This window comes from Oryx dammah, unplaced genomic scaffold (assembly GCF_014754425.2).
Source record: "Oryx dammah isolate SB20612 unplaced genomic scaffold, SCBI_Odam_1.1 HiC_scaffold_17, whole genome shotgun sequence".
NCBI classification, from domain to species: Eukaryota; Metazoa; Chordata; class Mammalia; order Artiodactyla; family Bovidae; genus Oryx; species Oryx dammah.
In genome coordinates, this window is record NW_024070201.1 from 27,398,712 (window position 1) to 27,416,668 (window position 17,957).

At 54.8% G+C, this 17,957-nt stretch overlaps 1 protein-coding gene across 1 annotated transcript in view; it reads right to left on the minus strand.

Annotated features, from left to right (window-relative positions):
* DSCAML1 (DS cell adhesion molecule like 1) overlaps positions 1 to 17,957 on the minus strand; it is a 127,532-nt gene that overhangs the window by 68,414 nt on the left and 41,161 nt on the right. The window contains exons 5-12 of the mRNA XM_040257791.1: positions 16,672 to 16,947; positions 15,160 to 15,456; positions 13,088 to 13,503; positions 12,867 to 13,004; positions 4,382 to 4,562; positions 3,825 to 4,103; positions 3,301 to 3,420; positions 2,200 to 2,376 (exon numbers count right to left, since the gene is read on the minus strand). Coding sequence (XP_040113725.1) covers positions 2,200 to 2,376; positions 3,301 to 3,420; positions 3,825 to 4,103; positions 4,382 to 4,562; positions 12,867 to 13,004; positions 13,088 to 13,503; positions 15,160 to 15,456; positions 16,672 to 16,947 — 1,884 coding nt within the window. The remainder of the gene's footprint in view (positions 1 to 2,199; positions 2,377 to 3,300; positions 3,421 to 3,824; positions 4,104 to 4,381; positions 4,563 to 12,866; positions 13,005 to 13,087; positions 13,504 to 15,159; positions 15,457 to 16,671; positions 16,948 to 17,957) is intronic.

The following is a 17,957-nucleotide window of genomic DNA, read 5'->3' on the forward strand; positions in this document are numbered from 1 at the left end:
GGGGGGGGGGAGGATCAAGGGCCAGATTCTGCCCACAGGTGACAAGGAGTGCGGAGCTGCCGTCATCCCTTGGAAGAGGGGCCAGAGGTGGACACTCCTGTGAATGTGGGTGGCTGAGCGTGTGATCTGCTGCTGCACGTGCTCATGAGGCTGCCCTGGATTTACAAAACATGCTTTCATAGCTCCTGCCTGGGCTGCAGGTCTGGGGGGCGGGGGGAGGTGACTTGCCCAGGACCCCCAGGACATCAGGGACAGCCTGATGCGAACTGGTTCTCCTCACACACCTCCCACCTCCTGATCACCACATCCTCCATCACCCACGTCTGCCTCATTGACACAGAGGAACCATGGGCCCAAAGACACAGCCACGCTTGCCCAGTGTAATCCTTTAACTTAGAGGAAAAGAGCAAAAACAACAACAAAAAGGCTGAGAGTTGGAGCTCTTTTTTTTTTTTCCTGCTGACAGTGGAGAGATAAGGATCAAACAGCCAGGCTAGTTCCACGAGGCGCCTACTATTCCTCTCGCCTCACGCAGGCAGAATTAGCAGTGTTCTCCTCTCCCTGGCTGAAGGATGTAGATTGATTGCCTGGTTTTATTAAGGACAAAGTGCTTTTTGATAGTGTGAGGGAAGCAGCTCCCCAGGGCGGGGATTCCGGCGCCCGGAGCTCCCTGAGCATCGATCGATGGCCGGGGCTTCCCCGTCTTGTGCTGAGCTGAACACGGGTTTGGCAAGCGATAAAGAAACTATGACTCTTAAAGGCGGGGCCTCCAGGGAGAGGCAGGGCAGACCGCACACTGGGCGCTGCTTTCATCAGCCTTTCCTACACGTACCCTGGAGGGTCTCCCATTAAAACCAAAACTGGTGGCTGAATCTCTGTTGGCCTACTGGGTGCCAGGTACCATACTGGTTGCGTTACACACGTCATCTGACCTACTTTTGATACAAAACATAACAGGTAAGGTGCTCTTGTGACTCTCATTTTTGTACAGCAGGAATGTGAGATACAGAGTCCAAGAAAATGCAGAGAGGTCACAGTGATTATGCCCAGATTCACAGCTGGCTTGGCCAGATGCTAAAACTCAGGGTTTAACTGCTCTTCTCTGTGGCCTGTGGTCTGTTTCAGACACTGTCCTGACATGACTCTTAGTTCAGTTCAGTTCAGTCGCTCAGTCGTGTCCGACTCTTTGCGACCCCATGAATCATAAGTATAGACCCCTAACAGCATGAAGGGATAGGTTTGCCCAGTAGGAATGTCTGTGGGTGACTTAACAGAACTCAAGGCTATTCCAGACTTCAAGGCGATTGATTCTGACTCTAGGTCTGAGAATTTAGAAGCCAGAGGTATGGCACTGAGCTAAGGTGAGTTGTATTGCTCTTTGGCCCTTTCTGAATTGTCTTCCCTTTTCCATGATCATTTCCTGGGTTAAGCACAATGATTTTGTGAGCCTAGTGGTCTGGGAACGAACCTCTAGCACAGGTGAGGAAAGGAGCTTAAAGATGTTAAGTCACTTGCCCAAAGCCAGGAAGATCAAAAGGTGGACCTGGAATCAGAACCCAGATCCCACAGGCTTTTCTCCTATACTGTGTATATGATCTCTTCTTTTCTAAGCCACTAACAGGTTATACACAAGCAGGCACACATTAAATAACAGAAAAAAAGAGATTGTTTGATATGACTATTCAGATGGAATTGCCAACCTACAGAGCAAAATAAACAGGCTGCCACATGATACTTTGGTATAGTAAATGCTTCCCTAGTGGCTGAGTCAGTAGAGAGTCTGCCTGCAATGCAGGAGACCCGAATTTGATCCCTGGGTTGGGAAGATCCCCTGGAGAAGGGCATGGCAGCCCACTTCACTATTCTTGCCTGGGAAATCCCATGGACAGAGGAGCCTGGTGGGCTACAGTCCATGGGGTCACAAAGAGTCAGACGTGACTTAGTGACTTAACCTAACCTGTTTATCATGATAAGAGCAGAGTGAGCTGGGGCCATTTACAGTGAGGCCACTGTCTCAGATGAGAGTGATTTTGAATCCCTCCTCAGAGTTCCTAAGCCCACCTCTGCCTAGGAATCCTTCCTGCTTCCCTCTCCCAGAAGGAGCAATGAAGACCAGGTGGGGAGGCAGGGTGAGTGCAGAGATGGGCCTTGGCCTGTGATCAGGGAGTGCTGGGAGGGGCTCACGGGGGCAAAACTCACTCTTCACGGTGAGGAACATGGACTTGCTGATGTCGGTGCCCACGCCGTTGCTGGCCTGGCAGAGGTAGTAGCCGATGTCCTCTTCCAGGACGTGGCGGATCAGCAGCGAGCTGTTGGGCAGGATCTGGATGCGGCCGGTGAGGGGCACTGGGTGGTATTGCTGGGGGTTCCCGCTCCCTGCAAGGAGGCAGAAGAGAGGAGGGCCGGTGGCCGGGTCAGGGAGTGAGCTGGCAGGATCACAGTGCCTCAAGGAACAGCCCCGACACCTTTCTTTTGCTGATTTAGGGCCGTTTTGAAGCATCCCCAAAGGGCTGGGAGCTCACACAGTTCCTGTTTCCTGGGAAACAGGAAAGACCCTCACAGAGGTCTGAGCCTGCCCCAGATCTGAGGAATGAGACTCGGGGCCCTCAGCTCGATGCCCACCTAGCACTGAGCTTCCTTTGGGCTGAATTCCTTGGAGAGGAAGAAAGAGTTATCTTTGGGCCACTTGGCAAACAGCAAAGGGAAGACTGATCCCTCGTGCGGTACTTGCCTGGTCTTAGGCAGTCAGGCCTGGGAAAGAGACCAGCCATCCTCCAAGGCTGAGGGTGGGGAGGGTGGGTAGGGCTTCAAGTCTCTCCTCCCCTTCCCCCAGAGTCAGCCATGGACACAGTAAGGATAAAAGGTTGGTGTGGGACTTTGTCAGATACCAAATGTATCCTTGGGATGAAGTCGGGTTCCAAGAAGGACCGAGATCCCAGAAGAGGTTTGACAAGTGAGGAGCAGGGGTCAATAAGGCTCTGGGATCCCAGGGTGGGCTGGGGAGACTTGGGGAGGGATAGGGAAAGTGGATTGGATTGAGTTCTAGAGCTGGAGAGAAGACGGCAGAGGTCAATCTATGGGGACAACAGGAAATTCAGAACTAGCATGACCCCAGCTGTTCCTCGTCCATAGACCCTTGGGGGTGGCTGGGGAGGACCTCCTGCGCAGGTATAGCCTGGGGTCCCCGAGAGCTCAGAACCTAGGACCAGGAGTCCTGTGTAGGGACTAGGCTTCAGTCGCGTTAGCATCCTCCCCTCCCCGCCCGGCTGTGTCAGAGATGTTGGCTGGCCAGGGACTTACCTTTGGCATGCTTCCACATGACCTTGGGTGGGGGGTAGCCATCCACTGAGCAGTTGAGCACACCAGCCTTGCCATAGATGCCATCCTGGTTGTTGGGCTGCACCACGAATCGAGGGGGCACTGCAGAAAGAGGGGGGTGGGGAAGAACAGATCACCTTGGTCCCTGATAGGTTTCCTGGGGCTCTAGGCACCTTCTAGCTAATGTCAACCCTGCCTGGACCATTACAAAGTTGGGGAGCAGGCACCTCTGAAACCCAAGATGTTGAGAGCTTTTGCCAGTCATATCAGGTTGGACACTGGGAATTCTGAGCGCCAATTCTGACATCACCAGTGATCAACCGAGTCCTCCCCTCATCCTCAGTTTCCCGGAGAGTAAGAGGTTGGAACCTCTTGATCCTTAAAGTCCCTGATGGAGTCAACTTTCTCTGAGCCTGTGATTCAGACTGGAAATCTAGAGAGCCTGTATCCACCCACAGCAGAGCTGGGGCCCTGCTCCCCCGACGGGGCTGGCCTGTCCCACTCACCACGCACAATGAGCTGGCGCTCCCTGCTCACGGTGGCCGCTGCGTTGCTGGCGATGCATGTATAGTTGCCGTTGTGCTTGAGGGAGACGCTGGAGATCTGCAGGGAGCTCATGAACTCCTTGCTCTCGATGGTCACGCCTGAGCCCGAGATGATCACCTGCCCATCTTTCCTCCACGTGATGCGGATGGGCATGTCCCCCGAGGACACCACACAGGGGATGTAGAGCAGTTGGCCGATGGAGGCAGGCGGGAACTCGAAGGGCTGGATGAGAGGGGGCACTGGGAAGGCAGGGGGGTGCTGCGGTCAGGCCCCCGTGTGCCCCAGCCTGGCTGGCAGCACGCCTGCCCCTGCCTGGCCTTCTGGCTCCTCCCAACCCTGTGGGCTGCAATCAGAGTCCCCTGGGCACGGGTGCCTGTTCTCATATATATATATATATATATATATATATATATATATATATGCAGAATCTCTTGGGTGCTCTGACATCATCCCCTGGCTTCCATCTCCTTGCCTACCCGGGCCTGGAATCTGCTCTCTCTCCAGGGCCTGGGCTGGCCTGCATTCATCATCACCTTCAGCTTTGTCCTGGAACTTGAATGGTGACGACTCATGTGCTTCTTGACTGCTGTCTGCTTGCTGACATACTGCTCAGCTTTTACTCTGGCTTGCCTGCCATCCCTCGCTGCCCCTGTGCTCAGCGTGGTATCCCAGAGCTGCATCTCCAGCTGTCTGGGGGCCTGGCATGGATAAAGATGACGTGCCCCAGATGCTCAGGCTGCCCCCCAGCCAGGCTGCTGCATCCTCACCTCCTCCTGAGGAGGCCCTGTCACCCAGCCCATCCCTTTCCATTGTCATCCGGTGTTAGGACAGGCGGATGGAAGCTCCCGTCACTGGTTGTTTCAGCTGCTTTATCCACACCTTCTTGTTGAATCCTCCCACCAAGAATGTGATGTGAGCTGAGCTGTCTCCATTTCACAGATGAGAGAACTGAGTTCAGAGCAATCATTTGCCTTCCACCATCCAGCTTATAAAAGGGGACTGTGGGATTTAAAACCTGATCTCTCTATTCTCCAAGTCCAAAACCTCTTCTTTATGCTACCTTGTTGCCTTGTTGAGGAAGCCCCAAACATGCCCAGATCAGAGACTCTTTTGTCTCACACACAAGCTCTCCTTGGGCGGCAGGAAAGCGCAGAGGGGGAGCCCTGTCGTCTGTGAGTAGACTCACCTGGCTAAGCATCATCCACTCAGCCTCCCCACCCCCTCCTCCACCTACTGCCCACATCTCAGCTCCTGGGTGGGGGTGGGTGCCTGTCTGGAGCCTGAGCCGCTGTAAGAGGGATCCTCCTTTCTCAGCCCTGGCTAGAGCATCAGCCATTATCTTTATGATAACTCAATTAGGCCACAGCGACTTCCCCGGCAAGTGGGGGGAGAGGAGAGAGAAGGAGACAGACAATTAGCTTAACAAGGATGAGCACCCAGTAGATGAGATCTCCTTCTGCAGTCAAATAATTAAATTACCAAGCCGTCCACAGTCCTCTGGCCTCCTCCCAGGCACCAGCCCCATCTCTCCTGGAAGCCTGCTATCCTCCCCACCCAGCCTATCCTCCCCACCCAGCGTGGACACAGCAGGTGAGGGTGGGGTGGTCAACCTAGAGGGGAAAGGGATGGGTGACATCATATGCATGTCCCAGGCTCTCCCTGCACCGCAAGGATTTTCAGGGTTCAGTAGGGAGCAGCCCCTGAGAAGCGACCAGGTGTGGCAAAACCCTTGGCAGCCCTTTGGACCTTTGGGAAAGTTCCTGTCAAGAGTGGAAAGACATTATCCCCAAGGCCTATGGGATGAAGCAGGGGCCTTAACTGGCCTGACCTTCTCAATGCCACCTCCCACCATACTCTTCACTCTGACCAGGAGGGCTCCATCAGCTCACCATGAACACCCACAGCTCTGAAATCTCAGCCCAGGCCTAGTGAACACGGCTGGGCACTGGGTGGAAATAACTACCACGTGGGCTCCACCATGAGCCCCAGTCCAGGTCCTCAGTCTAGCCAGCTTTTCTGGAACTCTGGTCATGGTTCAGATCTCTGCATCCCAACCTCTGGCTGCAGCTGCTCTCTGGGTTGGGGTCTTATCCCCATATTCTGAGTGGTTTGGATCTTGCATATCTCCAATGAGATGTCTCTGGATCTCTGACTCTAGAAATGGCCCAGTGCTCATTGCTGAAGTTTCCCACAGATTCCTTGTTGGGTTCCGCTGATCTTCCTGGGAGGTTCCATCCTCCCATTCACTGGGAACTTAGATCAGATTGAGTCCTCTGGCCACCATGGACTTTTTGATGGAATTGTTGCACAGACCCAGATCTGCCAGCCAGTGTGTCTCCTTTGGCTTAGCATAACCAGTTCTGGTCCAGTCTTCCTTCCCACAAAGGCTCAAAGCTAGAGTCGAGGAGGCCTCATGGGAAACTCCTCTTCATCCTTTCAGACCTGGCTCCATACCACCTCCTCTGTGAAGCCTGCTCTCCTCCTGCACAGCCCTGCAGCACTTGGTCTACATTTGATCATGGCCCTGATCACACGCCAGTGAGGTCACTGTTCGCAGAACCACCTTCCCTGGGAGGTCTGGGAGCCCCTACAGGGAAGTATTTATTATACCTGGCAAATTGAAAGAGCCCAATAAGTGCTTGTCAGATGAGCAAATATATGTCTGGCTATCATTTCCTGCCTGGACCTTAGAGGTGGGCAAGGGTGGGGAAAGCACAGGATGGGGGTTGGTCCACAAAAGAGGGAGCTCTACCATGTGTCTCAAGATGCTGTATTTATGCGACATAATTTGGGAGCCAGGAGCTTCTCCCTTAGTTCTTCCCCAGGGGTCAGGCGCTTGCTGTCCTAGAATAAGAGCCGGCTCCATGGATGAGAGGAGTCTGTGGGGCAAGCAAGGCATGGGGCAGGTGGCTTTACCTAGGAGCAGAGGGCCGTGCCTCGGGGATGGATGGCCAAGCACTCCATTTCCATCGAGAACAGAGCAAGTGGAGACTGCAATGAGGCAGGAAGATTTAGCTCGGGCAAGGGGAAGATCGTCTCTCTCAGTAAGAAGGGAGTTAGATAACGGAACAAGTTACTAAGGCAGGTTAATTCATTAATTAACTAATTCATCGAATATTTATGAAATGCCTGCACTGTGAAGGCATTATGCTCCTTGTGGGCTGGGGAAAGTAGGAACATGCTTTGAATTGTGGATAGTACCTCCGGAAGCTTAGCATTTGCTTGGGAAGGTAAGACATCTCCCTTGGTGGTTACTGAACAAGCTCCACCCGAAAACACAGATGCTGAGCTCAGAGCAGAAAGTGTGTCATCTAGTTGTATCTGCAGCTGCATGGAGGAGGTGGCATTTGGACAGAGTTAAAGGACACATGTACTCTACAAAATATATGAGTGAGAATGCAGGAGAAGGCTGAGCCGAGAGGCAGGGGCCAATCACGGGCTGTTGTTCCCTTCTGGTCTCCCAGAATAATACTGATGGCAATATGAGTGTCCATGGAAGGAGAGAGCAGTCAACATCCATCCTGGAGGTCAGACAGTCACCCAGGATGGCCAGAGCTCTCCTGCACTGCTGTCCTGCAGGAGGCAGATGACCAGACAACCCCCAGGGGGTCCAAAGAGTAAGGTTCCTTACTCCCCTCCCCACTGCCCCCTGCTGCAGTAGATGGGCAAGGTATGGTATTGTGGGGGATAAATGTCCCCTGAGAAGCTCCTTGGACAGGGTGGTAGAGGCCAGAGCTGCTCACAGAATTCCTCGGCTCCAGGATGGCATTCCTACAACCCCATAAATCCAGGCACACAAGGACTGCCTGGAGGAGAAGAAAGCCTAGGGACCCTGGCTCCGTCACGGGCTCGCTAAACACCAAGAGGAGGCTGTGAGTGGGAGGTTCTGAGAATCAGGGCTGGGGCCCTGCAGTGTGGACAGGGGGCTGTGGTGGTGTCTCCCCCGCACTCAGAGGCAGACACGGGCTCCTTGAGTGTGTGGTGTGCGTGTGTGTGTGTGGGGTGTGTGTGTGTGTGTGTGTGTGGGGTGTGTGTGTGTGTGTGTGTGTGTGTGTGGGGCTGTGGGTGTGGGTGTGGGTGTGGGTGGGTGGGTGTGGGTGTGGGTGTGTGGGGGGCTGTGGGTGTGGGTGTGTGGGTGTGTGTCCGTGTGTGTGTCCATCCCCACATCTGAGAAAGAAGAAGTTGAGGATTAGATCACCTCCATGGCAGTGATGCCCAGGAATTTCTTCAGCGTTACCAGCAGGCCACAGGGACCCTCCTGCCCGGACTCCCAGCATCTCCCCAGCACACAGTCTGAAGGTAGGGAGCATGAATGCCATGTAATGAAGGGATTTCTCTCTGCAAGCCCTGCTCTGGCCACAGTCATCTTTGGTGAGAGGACAACTCTCAGCTGTGTGGGAGGCAGGGTCGGAGCAAGCTGTTGTGATGGCGAAGAAGTCAGAGGCTCACGTGGCTGAGACGACAGAGCAGTCGTGGCAGTCCCTGCAGTCCCCGGCCACCATAAAGCTGTTATGGCTGCTTGTGTGGGGGCGTTGTGCAGAGGAGGCCACGATGACCACCAGCCCAGCCCATAAACACTTTATGGGGTCTCTCATGAGCTCTCTTCAAGACGGAATCTTTTTATTTATTACACTATTTGGCAGAGAATGGGCATCGTGCAAAGTTGGAGCTTCCCTGCTTGTGCAGCATGGAGATGGGGAAAGACTCTGTTATCCAAGAGCAATGTGGGCATGCTGCCTTCTAGCCACCACCCTGCTCTGCCCCCGAGCCTCAGTTCTCATCTGCAAAATGGGGCAGTTGGACCCAGCAGTCACTAAAGCCTGACACTGATCTTCCAGTTGTAACAAGTCTCATATTTTAGGAATATTGTCACTTCAGTTTTTTTTTTTTAAACACAGACCCCCTCTTCTCCAGAAGGGCTTCCCTGACTGCCCTATTTAAAACTGCAAACCACTCTCCACGCCCCTTGGTATTCTGCTCCCCACTCCCTGTTTGACATGAAACATCTTTTACCTATTGCACACATTAACCATTTCTCCCACTAGAATGTAAGTTCCCCAAGGGCAGGAATTTTGCCTGTCTTGAGCACAGCGGTGTTCATAGAATAGTGCCTGGAAGAGAGTGGGGGCACAGTCAACCTCTCCGAATGGACAGATAGATGCTGCTTCATCCTCAGCACTGCCGTTGCGTGAGCCCTGTCTGTCCAGTAAGGAGGAGGCTTGCTCCAGTGCCCCTGGCTTCCTCTGCTGAGGAACAGGGCTGTGGGCAGCAGCATCCTCGGTGTCCTTCCCCCAGTGCGTTGGGCAACCTGCCCCTGGGAACCCATCATGCCCACTTCCTGTGGATTCCAGTGGGTTCCTTCTAAATCTCCATCTGTGCCAATGGCACGCATTTGGCCAGGGAACCAGCTCTCTCTTAAGCCCCACGATCGACCGTAGAAACCCCTATTCTCTAGGATGAAAGGGGGGAAGGAAGAGCCCCCAGGCACACAGCAGGGACTGGTTGAGCAGCGAGGGAAGGCGTGTGGGTGAGGAGTGTGCTTGGGAGAGTGTGTGCCTGCATGGGTGTGTTCTCTGCCATCCAGAGGGACCTGGCACTACCTCCGGGTCCTGGCCTTACTGAGAATGGGCAGAGAGCAACTCATGCCCTTGTTTTGAAGGGCCTCCGGAGGCTCAGATGTGGGGATGGAGATGTTCCTTTGCTGGGCCAAAGCCAAGGAGCTCCTGTTACAGCCCTGCTTTCTTAGTTAATTAAACATTCAGCCTGCGTGCCCAGAGATGCTTTTATGCTACATGATTTTTCAGCTACAGGGGGCCCTAAAGACACCAAATCTAGGTTGAATCTCCATGCCTTCCTCTCAGCATCCTACTAAGACTCTCTCTGGATGCCCAGAGACAAACCTCGCCTTTCTCACAGCCTGGCTCTCCCCTGCCAGTCAGGGTCACACGCACCCGAGTCCAGGCAGCTGTGGAAGTACCCGCACCCTCTCTGCCTTGCTGGTCACAGCAGGCTCACTTGGGGGATCTCCTCTATGGTAGCACCTGCAGCTACCGTCTGTGGCTCAGGAATGTCACTTCGTGGGAGGATGTGGACAGAGGGAACCTTTGGAGTATTACCACTGCATGTGGTACGTGTGAAGTGTGGACAGGCTAACGTGTGTCTGTCTATTGCAGGCACATGCATACAAACATACAGTGTGTCCATGCGTGTGTACCCATGCATGCACACAGCTCTCTGTACATGCGTGTGCATTGCACGTGTGTCTGGTGTGTTCTGCTTGTCTCATCTCAGTGTTTGGAAAATTCATCAGAAGACAAGCAGTCCCAGAAGGAATAGAGTCCACAGGGGTTTTACCAGCTCACGGAGTAGTGTGGGGTTTTGCCCTGCCCTGCCCCGCCCGTGGGTACTTGGCCCTCCAGAGCAATGAGGGCAGGACTTCCATCTGATCCCAAGCTTCCAGGGCCCCATCTTACCCCCATGCACCCACCCCTAAACTCTCAATCTCTGTTCTGATCCTCTGGCTGGGACGCATGTCCCAGGCAGACAGGCAGGAGTGGGTCTAGAGGTCTGCCCTTGGGGCCCCTCCCCCCCAGAATTGGGTCCCCTTTCCACACCCAGAGGCGCCTCCCCTGCCCTCCTCCTCCTCGAGTAGCTCTTCGAACAGCACATCAGCTAATCAAGCAGCGTGCTCATAATCAGCTCTGATGGATTCTTCTGCAAAAGCGCATTCTAATGAGGTGGGGAGAGGGAGTCTGGGAAGGAGGGGGAGGATGGATTTAAGCTTTCAGATGGGCAGGGATACAGGGTCGCAGAGCCCCTGCACTGGTCTGGAGAGAAAACGGAGGACTGTACCCCTTCTGCAGATGGATTTGCAGACCCTGTGGGCAGGGAAGGGGCCGCGTGTGCACACGTACCTGTGCACTATACACACACATCACATCTCTGCTTGTGAACGCCAAGCTCGCACTGCATGCTGGGAACCACACGTGCCCAGTGCAGGGGCTCTGCGCTCTGGGATCACACCCACACCCACACCCACACCCACACCCACACCCACACCCACACCCACCACCACCACCACCCCTCCTTCCCTCGCCCTGGGCCCGGAGACATTGTCGCTCAGCACAATCACAACAGGCCCAGCGAGTCACTGAGACGGAATGCATCAGCTTCAATTCATTAGGGCTGATCGCTCCCTGAATGGGGTTGAATAATTGATGAGCAGAAGCAGCTTTCAGGATGTTCTGTGTACTACGAGGCTCACTGGAGCCCTGTTATTATTTTTTTTTAAGTCAACAAATCTGGCCGAATGCTCGCTGGTGCGGCTGGGCGAAGGGAATAGAGCAAAGGTTAGATGTTTTAATATGTGATGTTTACACTGTGAACTCTCGGTCCACTGCGTGCAACAGAAATGGATACAGGCAGGTGGTCCCGTGATGCCGGGAGCCAGGCTGGGGATGGGCCCGGGGGTTGGGAGGTTTCTGCTGGCATGAGGACGCTGGGCTGAGCAGAGGTTTCAGGCTGAAAGAGGGGCCAGAATGGCCCTCTGCCTGCCTGGGGTGCAGTAGTGAGGAGGCAGGAGGCGATGCTGTTAAGGTCTCGTCCCTCGCCTCCAAGCCTGAGAGGGCCACCAGGACGGCCCCTCCCCCAGTTCGCAGGCTCAGAGCCAGGCTTCCCAGAAAGTCACCGTAACCCAGACTAAAGTCTGAGTTTTGGCTTGAGCAGCACACAGTGTCTGGCACTGCGACAGGTGGTGTGTGCACGAGGGGGCATGTGATGCGGCCCCGGTGGGCCGACAAGAGAGCCCGGGTGACAGACAGCGGAGGAGCGAAGCCCTGTCTGCGCCCTTTGCTGCACCTTCCATTTCCCCAGCTGTTCTGACATTGCCCCCTGGATGGCCCATCTTCACCACACGCTTGAAGGGGTCTAAACCAGAGGCAGCATCTGTCTCCCCAAACCAGTCCTTCCCCTAGACTCCTCTCTTCTTGTCCAAGGCCCAGACACCCCCGAGACCCCCTCTTCCTGTCCACAGGCCCAGATGCCCCCGAGACCCCCTCTTCCTGTCCACAAGGCCTCCACTCCATCTTGCTTCAGGAATCTGGGCCCTCTTGACCCTCCCCCCGTGTTAGAGCCCTTTCCAAACCTGGAGCCCCCAGCTTTCTCCTTCCTGTGGGCTCAAGGGCCCAGTCTGGCTTCCTCTCTGGGTTCATGTTTCACATTTGGGGATATGCTGGAGCCTGCCCCGGCTCTTCAGAAAGGGACAGAAGCCCTTATCCATCACGGCACCACTGGCCCAGTGACCCTGCACCCCAGCTGCCTGGCATTCAGGGACCTCTCCTCAGCCAGGAGGCAGGCCCCACCTCTCCACCCTGCCCCCTGGGAAACCAGGCCACCCAGCTCTCACCCACCATCCAGACAATCTCCAGGCCTGTCAGTTTCAAAGAATGTGTTTGAGAGGGAGCTTCACAGCACCACATAGCCCCTGACCCCGGGGGACGTCTGTTGCTCAGTCAGGCATTCATTTATTTGCTCGTTTATACTCCTTCATTGCTTCAATCCACAAAGAATGGCCACCATGTACCAGGCACAGTGCCAGATGTCTGAACAGAACACAGACCTCACCCAGGTGAGCGTGGAGGGCCTGGGAGGGATGAGGGTTTTAGGTTCCAGGCCTCCAGCAGCATTAGCAGCTGAAAGTTTTAGTCGCTCAGTTGTGTCTGACTCCTAGTGACCTCATGGACTTGTAGACCCCAGGCTCCTCAGTCCATGGGATTCCCCAGGCAAGAATACTGGAGTGGGTTGCCATTTCCTTCTCCTGGGGATCTTTCCAACCCAGGGATTGAACTGGTGTCTCCTGCACTGCAGGCAGATTCTCTACCGTATGAGTCACCAGTGAAGCCCTTAGCAGTTGAAAGGTCCTTGTCAGTTATGGAAAAGCAGCCTCGCCTGTCTGAGCCCTGGAAGGGAGTCAGGGCACCCAGCGCCTGCGCCTTCCACCCTACCTCCTGCTGCTTCCATTCTGAGTCCTGCCCCTCATGTGCCTGCTGGTCTCTGATGGGCCCCGCTGAGTTCTGAGTGGCTCCATGCTGACACAGGAGAACAATATAGCGGATCACCTCTGGGGCCAGCGCTGCCTTGACCTGCAGCCCACAGCTGGAACTGGACGTAGAGGTACCCATGGCCTTCTTGCGCCCCCTGCCCCTGTGCAATCTCCCTGCCCGACTTTTTCCAAATTCCAGGCCAGAGCCTTCTCTTCCTTGGTTTCCCACTCAGGACTACCGCTGGCTGAGTGGCTGCGGAGAGGAGCCTGCAGTCCTGGGTGACCAGGGGGTGCTCCAGTTCCGGGTGGCAGCGGGGGAAGCCTACCTTTGACGGCCACGTGGACGCTCTGGCTGATGGAGAGCTGCGGCTGGATGAGGACGCTGCACAGGTACTCCCCCTCATCCATGCCCTTCTGCACATCCGTCAGCTTGAGGGTCCCGTTCTCGAACACCACCTGCCGGTGGTTGTCGGGCAGCAGGAGGGCGTCTTTATACCACTTGATGGAGTAGTAGGGGTAGCCGATGACCCTGCAGTTGACAAGGGTGTCCCGCCCAGCCACGGCCGTGATGTTCCTCATCGCCCGGATGCTAGGGGGGCCTGGGCAGGAGTCGGGAGGGAGGAGGAGAGGACGGGTGATGGTGCGGTTAGCCAGGGACAGCCAGGTGTTGCCCTGGGGTGCTCTTCTCAGTTGTTTGGCCTTGGAAACTCTTAGGGGATGGAAATTCAGCAGGGGGAGAGGGAGGCCTTTTTTTTTTTTTTTTTTTTAACGAGGCAGAGGCTGGAACTGGGGGCACCCGGGGTCTCTCCAGGATTCACTGTTATTAGCTTCAAACAGTTGCAAACAGAGGTGGTTCATTCATGCCCTGGGGCAAGAATCCATTCCCCTACTGGGATGGGCTAGATGAGCAAACCGAAGCCTCACCAAGAAGTGATGGGGATCTGGGAGGGTGAGTCCTCATTTAGGAGGAGATTAAGATGAGACGCTGTTACTTTCATTCGATTTGCTCACAATGGTCTTAGACCTCACATATATTAACTACTTAAAGGACAATAGGAAGATCTTCCTTGGATGCTCTTCTTTCAATAATAAATGTGTTCTGTGTGCCCCTGGGAAGGGGCTACAAAGAGGGACTCTTATCACACTGGCAGAAGTGGGGAGGGTCGTAGGCTAGGTCAGTGGGCAGATGGCTTCATGGGAATTGCAAAGGGGGCTCAGAGGCTACCACGCAGGGTTAGTGCTGGAGCAGGTATATGAACCTCTGGGCTTCCAGCTGCCCCCTCACCCAGCAGATGAGGGGCTGGACCAAGGCATCTCCCATGACTGGGCAGCTCTGTCCCCTTCCAATTCAGAGAGGGCAGGAGGGTGGTCAAAGAGAGACCACGTTTCTCATGTCGGGGTCAGAGACCTGGCACAGATGAATTCTGCATGACCTCACCTCTCCCCTTCCCTGTTTCCATGGCAGCCACCAGCGCCCCTGGACCAGGGCCCTCCCACTCCCCTGCGCCTCTTCTGCTCTTGGGTCAGGGCTCACTGGTAGGGTCAGATGAGGACTAGTCTGACCCCACGTGGCTACAGAGCACTTCAGAGGAGCCTCTGTTCTCACCACAGCAAGTTGGAGACCTGAGGCACGGGGAAGGTCACCATGAGGACTCCTTCCTCCACTCATGGAGGTGCCTGCCTTGGGGTGCCCTCACCCAGCCTGAACCCCCTAGTCTTCATGGCTGGGGTCTTAGAGGGTAGCCAGGAGATGGTGGATTGAGAGAAGATGGTTCCCTGGCTCCTGGCTGCTCACAGCTCCTGGAGCATCTCAGCGGTGGCTTCGTAGGGGCACCTGGGGATAAAGCTTTGGTGGACATCTCTACCAAAGGGCACGCTGGACCACCGCCCCCTGCCCTGTGCCTGTCCTTGCAAGGCCTGGGTGGGACGCAGATACCAGTGGAGTGCTCAATGTACCTGGAGCCAGAGAGACTGATGGGGAGGGACGGGGTAGGGGGCAGGATTGTGGCAGGGGTGAAGGGAGGAGGAGAATGAGAATGCAAAGAGGATGAACTGTACCAGACACACACATACACACACACAAGAATGGATGATGGCATTTGCAGGGGGCAGGGAGAGGAGGACAGGAGAGAGACCTCTACTAAAATCAAAATGACGATTAATAATAAGTACTAATCACCACAAGAATAATGGTAACCACAGAGATGGCAAAGGAACTTAAAAGCCTATTCTGATATTTAAATGTAGACAGGCACCTCTTACGTTTATTCGCGCCTGATATTCAGCACTTCCCACCGAGTTCCGTGCGGTGCACCGGTACACGCCCCCGTCACGGATCTGGGGCCCCGTGACATTCATGTGGCTGACGGTGGTGCCATCAGACATGGTGTACTGGTTGGTGCGGTGGCTGCCATCCCGCACGATGGGCTCGTCGTCCAGGGCCCAGGTGACGGTGGGGGGCGGGGCGCCCTTGGCCGCGCACATCAGTGAGAACTGCTCCCCGGGGTTGACCACCTTCTCGCTGAAGGATGAGACGATGCGGGGCGTGCCATCTGCAGGGAGCGAGGAGCCCCCTTCAGGGTCACTGAGTCATGGAGAGACTGTCCCCACCAGGCCACCCCACCTCATCACGCGCTATCCACAAAACCCTGCTGGGTGCCCATATACTATTGCATATGAATGAAGACCCTTGGATTTGAATCTAGTCTCAGTCACTTTGTTAGCTCTGTGTCTTTGGGCAAGTTATTTAACATCTCTGAGTCTTGCCAGCTTCCCTCCATGGACGATGGAGATCATGGAGGCAATGATTATATCCTTATATGGTTGTGAGGAATAAATGAATTAACACATTAAAGATGCTTACACAGCACTTTGTAAGTGCTTAATAAATGTTAGATCCTCTCAACTTTTCCTTTTCCACCTCTTTCTTCTAACTTTATTAATAAAGACATAGAGGCTCAGAGGTTAACTATGTGTGGCACCAAGACTTGAAGGGACTGTACCTGAAGAATCTAATTCCAGCTCATTTCAGTGGGAGGGGTGGCATCAGAAAGTTGAAAGTTTGAGGCTTAAGATGCAAGCTGCCCAGAGGCTGCCATGGTCGGGGGAGGTGTCTGTGATGGGGCTTAAATCTTAGTTAATGGAAGACTGGACCCCCAGGCCCCCACTTCCTCCATGGACCACGGGTATGTAATCATTAACACTGGCCATCTTTCCATGCAGGAATGCTATAAAGGATTGGCGGTGGTTTAGTTGCTAAGTCACGTCCGACTCTTTGAGACCCCATGGATTATCGCCTGCCAGGCTACTCTGTTCATGGGATTCTCCAGGCAAGAACCCTGGAGTGGGTTGCTATTTCCTTCTCCAGGGGGTCTTCCCGACCCAGGGATAGAACCAGTCTCTCCTGCCTTGTCAGGTGGACTCTTTACCAGTACCGTCACCTGGGAAACCCTCTAACAGTGCAGTTCTAGTAATTTTGTAGAGGCAATGGAGCTGTTGAAGAGACCTGAGTTCAAACCCAGTTCCTTGGCAGAACTGTGTGACCTTGGGCAAGTGACCAAAGCCTCAGTTTCCTCAATTGCAAAATAGATATTATTTTTTAAAAAAATACCTCCAAGCAGGGCCCGTGGGAGGATGAAACGAGGCAGGGCATCTCCTTGGTGTGTAGTGAGTGCTGGATGAATGCTTCCTGTCGGGAGGGCAGGGTACCTCCTGGCCTGGCTGTGGGAATCCGGAACCTGCCCAGCTGCCCCCCGCCCCCTACTCACCTTCCAGCACAATGATGGCGAAGTCCTGGGCAGTCTGGGTCTTGCGCGTGGCGAAGCACTGGTAGGCCCCTGAGTGGCTCTTCTGGGCCGAGGTGATGAGCAGCGTCTCGTTGCTGAGCCCGCGGATGGAAATGGCCTCGCTGGGCAGCACCAGCTCAGTGTTGCGGTACCAGCGGATGGTGAACTCCGGGGAGCCCAGGAGGGCACAGGAGAGGATGACCGTGCTGCCGATGCCAGTCTTCAGGTTCTTTGGTGTCAGAGTCACGTGAAGGGGGTCTGGGCCGGACCAGGCAGGGGAAAGGCGAGGGGAAATGGGGAGGAAAAGAAAAGCAAAAGGACTCAGTGTGAGTGGAGTGTGGTTGTGGGTGGGCAGAGATCATAAAAGGCCCTGGGAGTCAGGAGACCCTGGCTTTGTCTCCAAGATGTCTTGCGCGTGTGTCGGGGGGGGGGGGAGGGGCATGAGTGGGAACCAGGTTGACTGAATTCCTCTCTCTAGGGCTCAGTTTACCCATCTGTGAAATGGCAGGGTCAGGCCAGAGGATGTCTTGGCACCTGTTGTTCTGATGGCTTGTGTTGTCCTGATATGGGGTCCTTGCCCGGGCAGGGTTGGAAAGTGCCCTTTGGCTCATGAGGAGGATGGGAGCTTGGCTGGCTCATCGTTCTCACTGTCACCCACCCTAGAAACCAGGGAGGCACCCATGGCCCGCCACCTGTCTCCCGTGCTCATTCAGATAACCAACTGCTACCTTCTGCTGGTCTGACTTCTTTTGTACGCATCAGTCAACTCCCTACTCTTCACCTCCACTGCCCCTGTCCAGCTGCAGGCCCAGAGCTCCAGGCCTGGACCCATGTGGTACTTCTTCTCCATTCCTCCTTTTTCCTCATGACCTTCCATCGGTCCTCTTCACTGCAGCCAGCCACTGCCCTGCTCATAACTTCCATGGCACCCAACAACTCTCAGCTCAGCATCCAAGGCCATGGAGGCCCTTGAGACCTGGCCCCCTTCTCAGCTATGCAGTTTCTAGAGCGGCATCCTGCCTGTGGTTCCTGCACACCCAGGGCACTCTTGGCCCCCTTTGCCTATTTCCTACTCATCCTTCACACCAAACTCAGGTGTCACCCCTTCCAAGAAGCCTTCCTGGATACTATTCCCCTCCCAGACTGGGTTAAGGATTCCTCTTCTGAGGCTCTCTGTATGTAACTAACAGAACACCAAGCTCACTTCCAATCGCCACTTTGTTTCTCTTTCTCCCTCTGGACTGTGAGCCACTTGAAAGCAGGGCAGT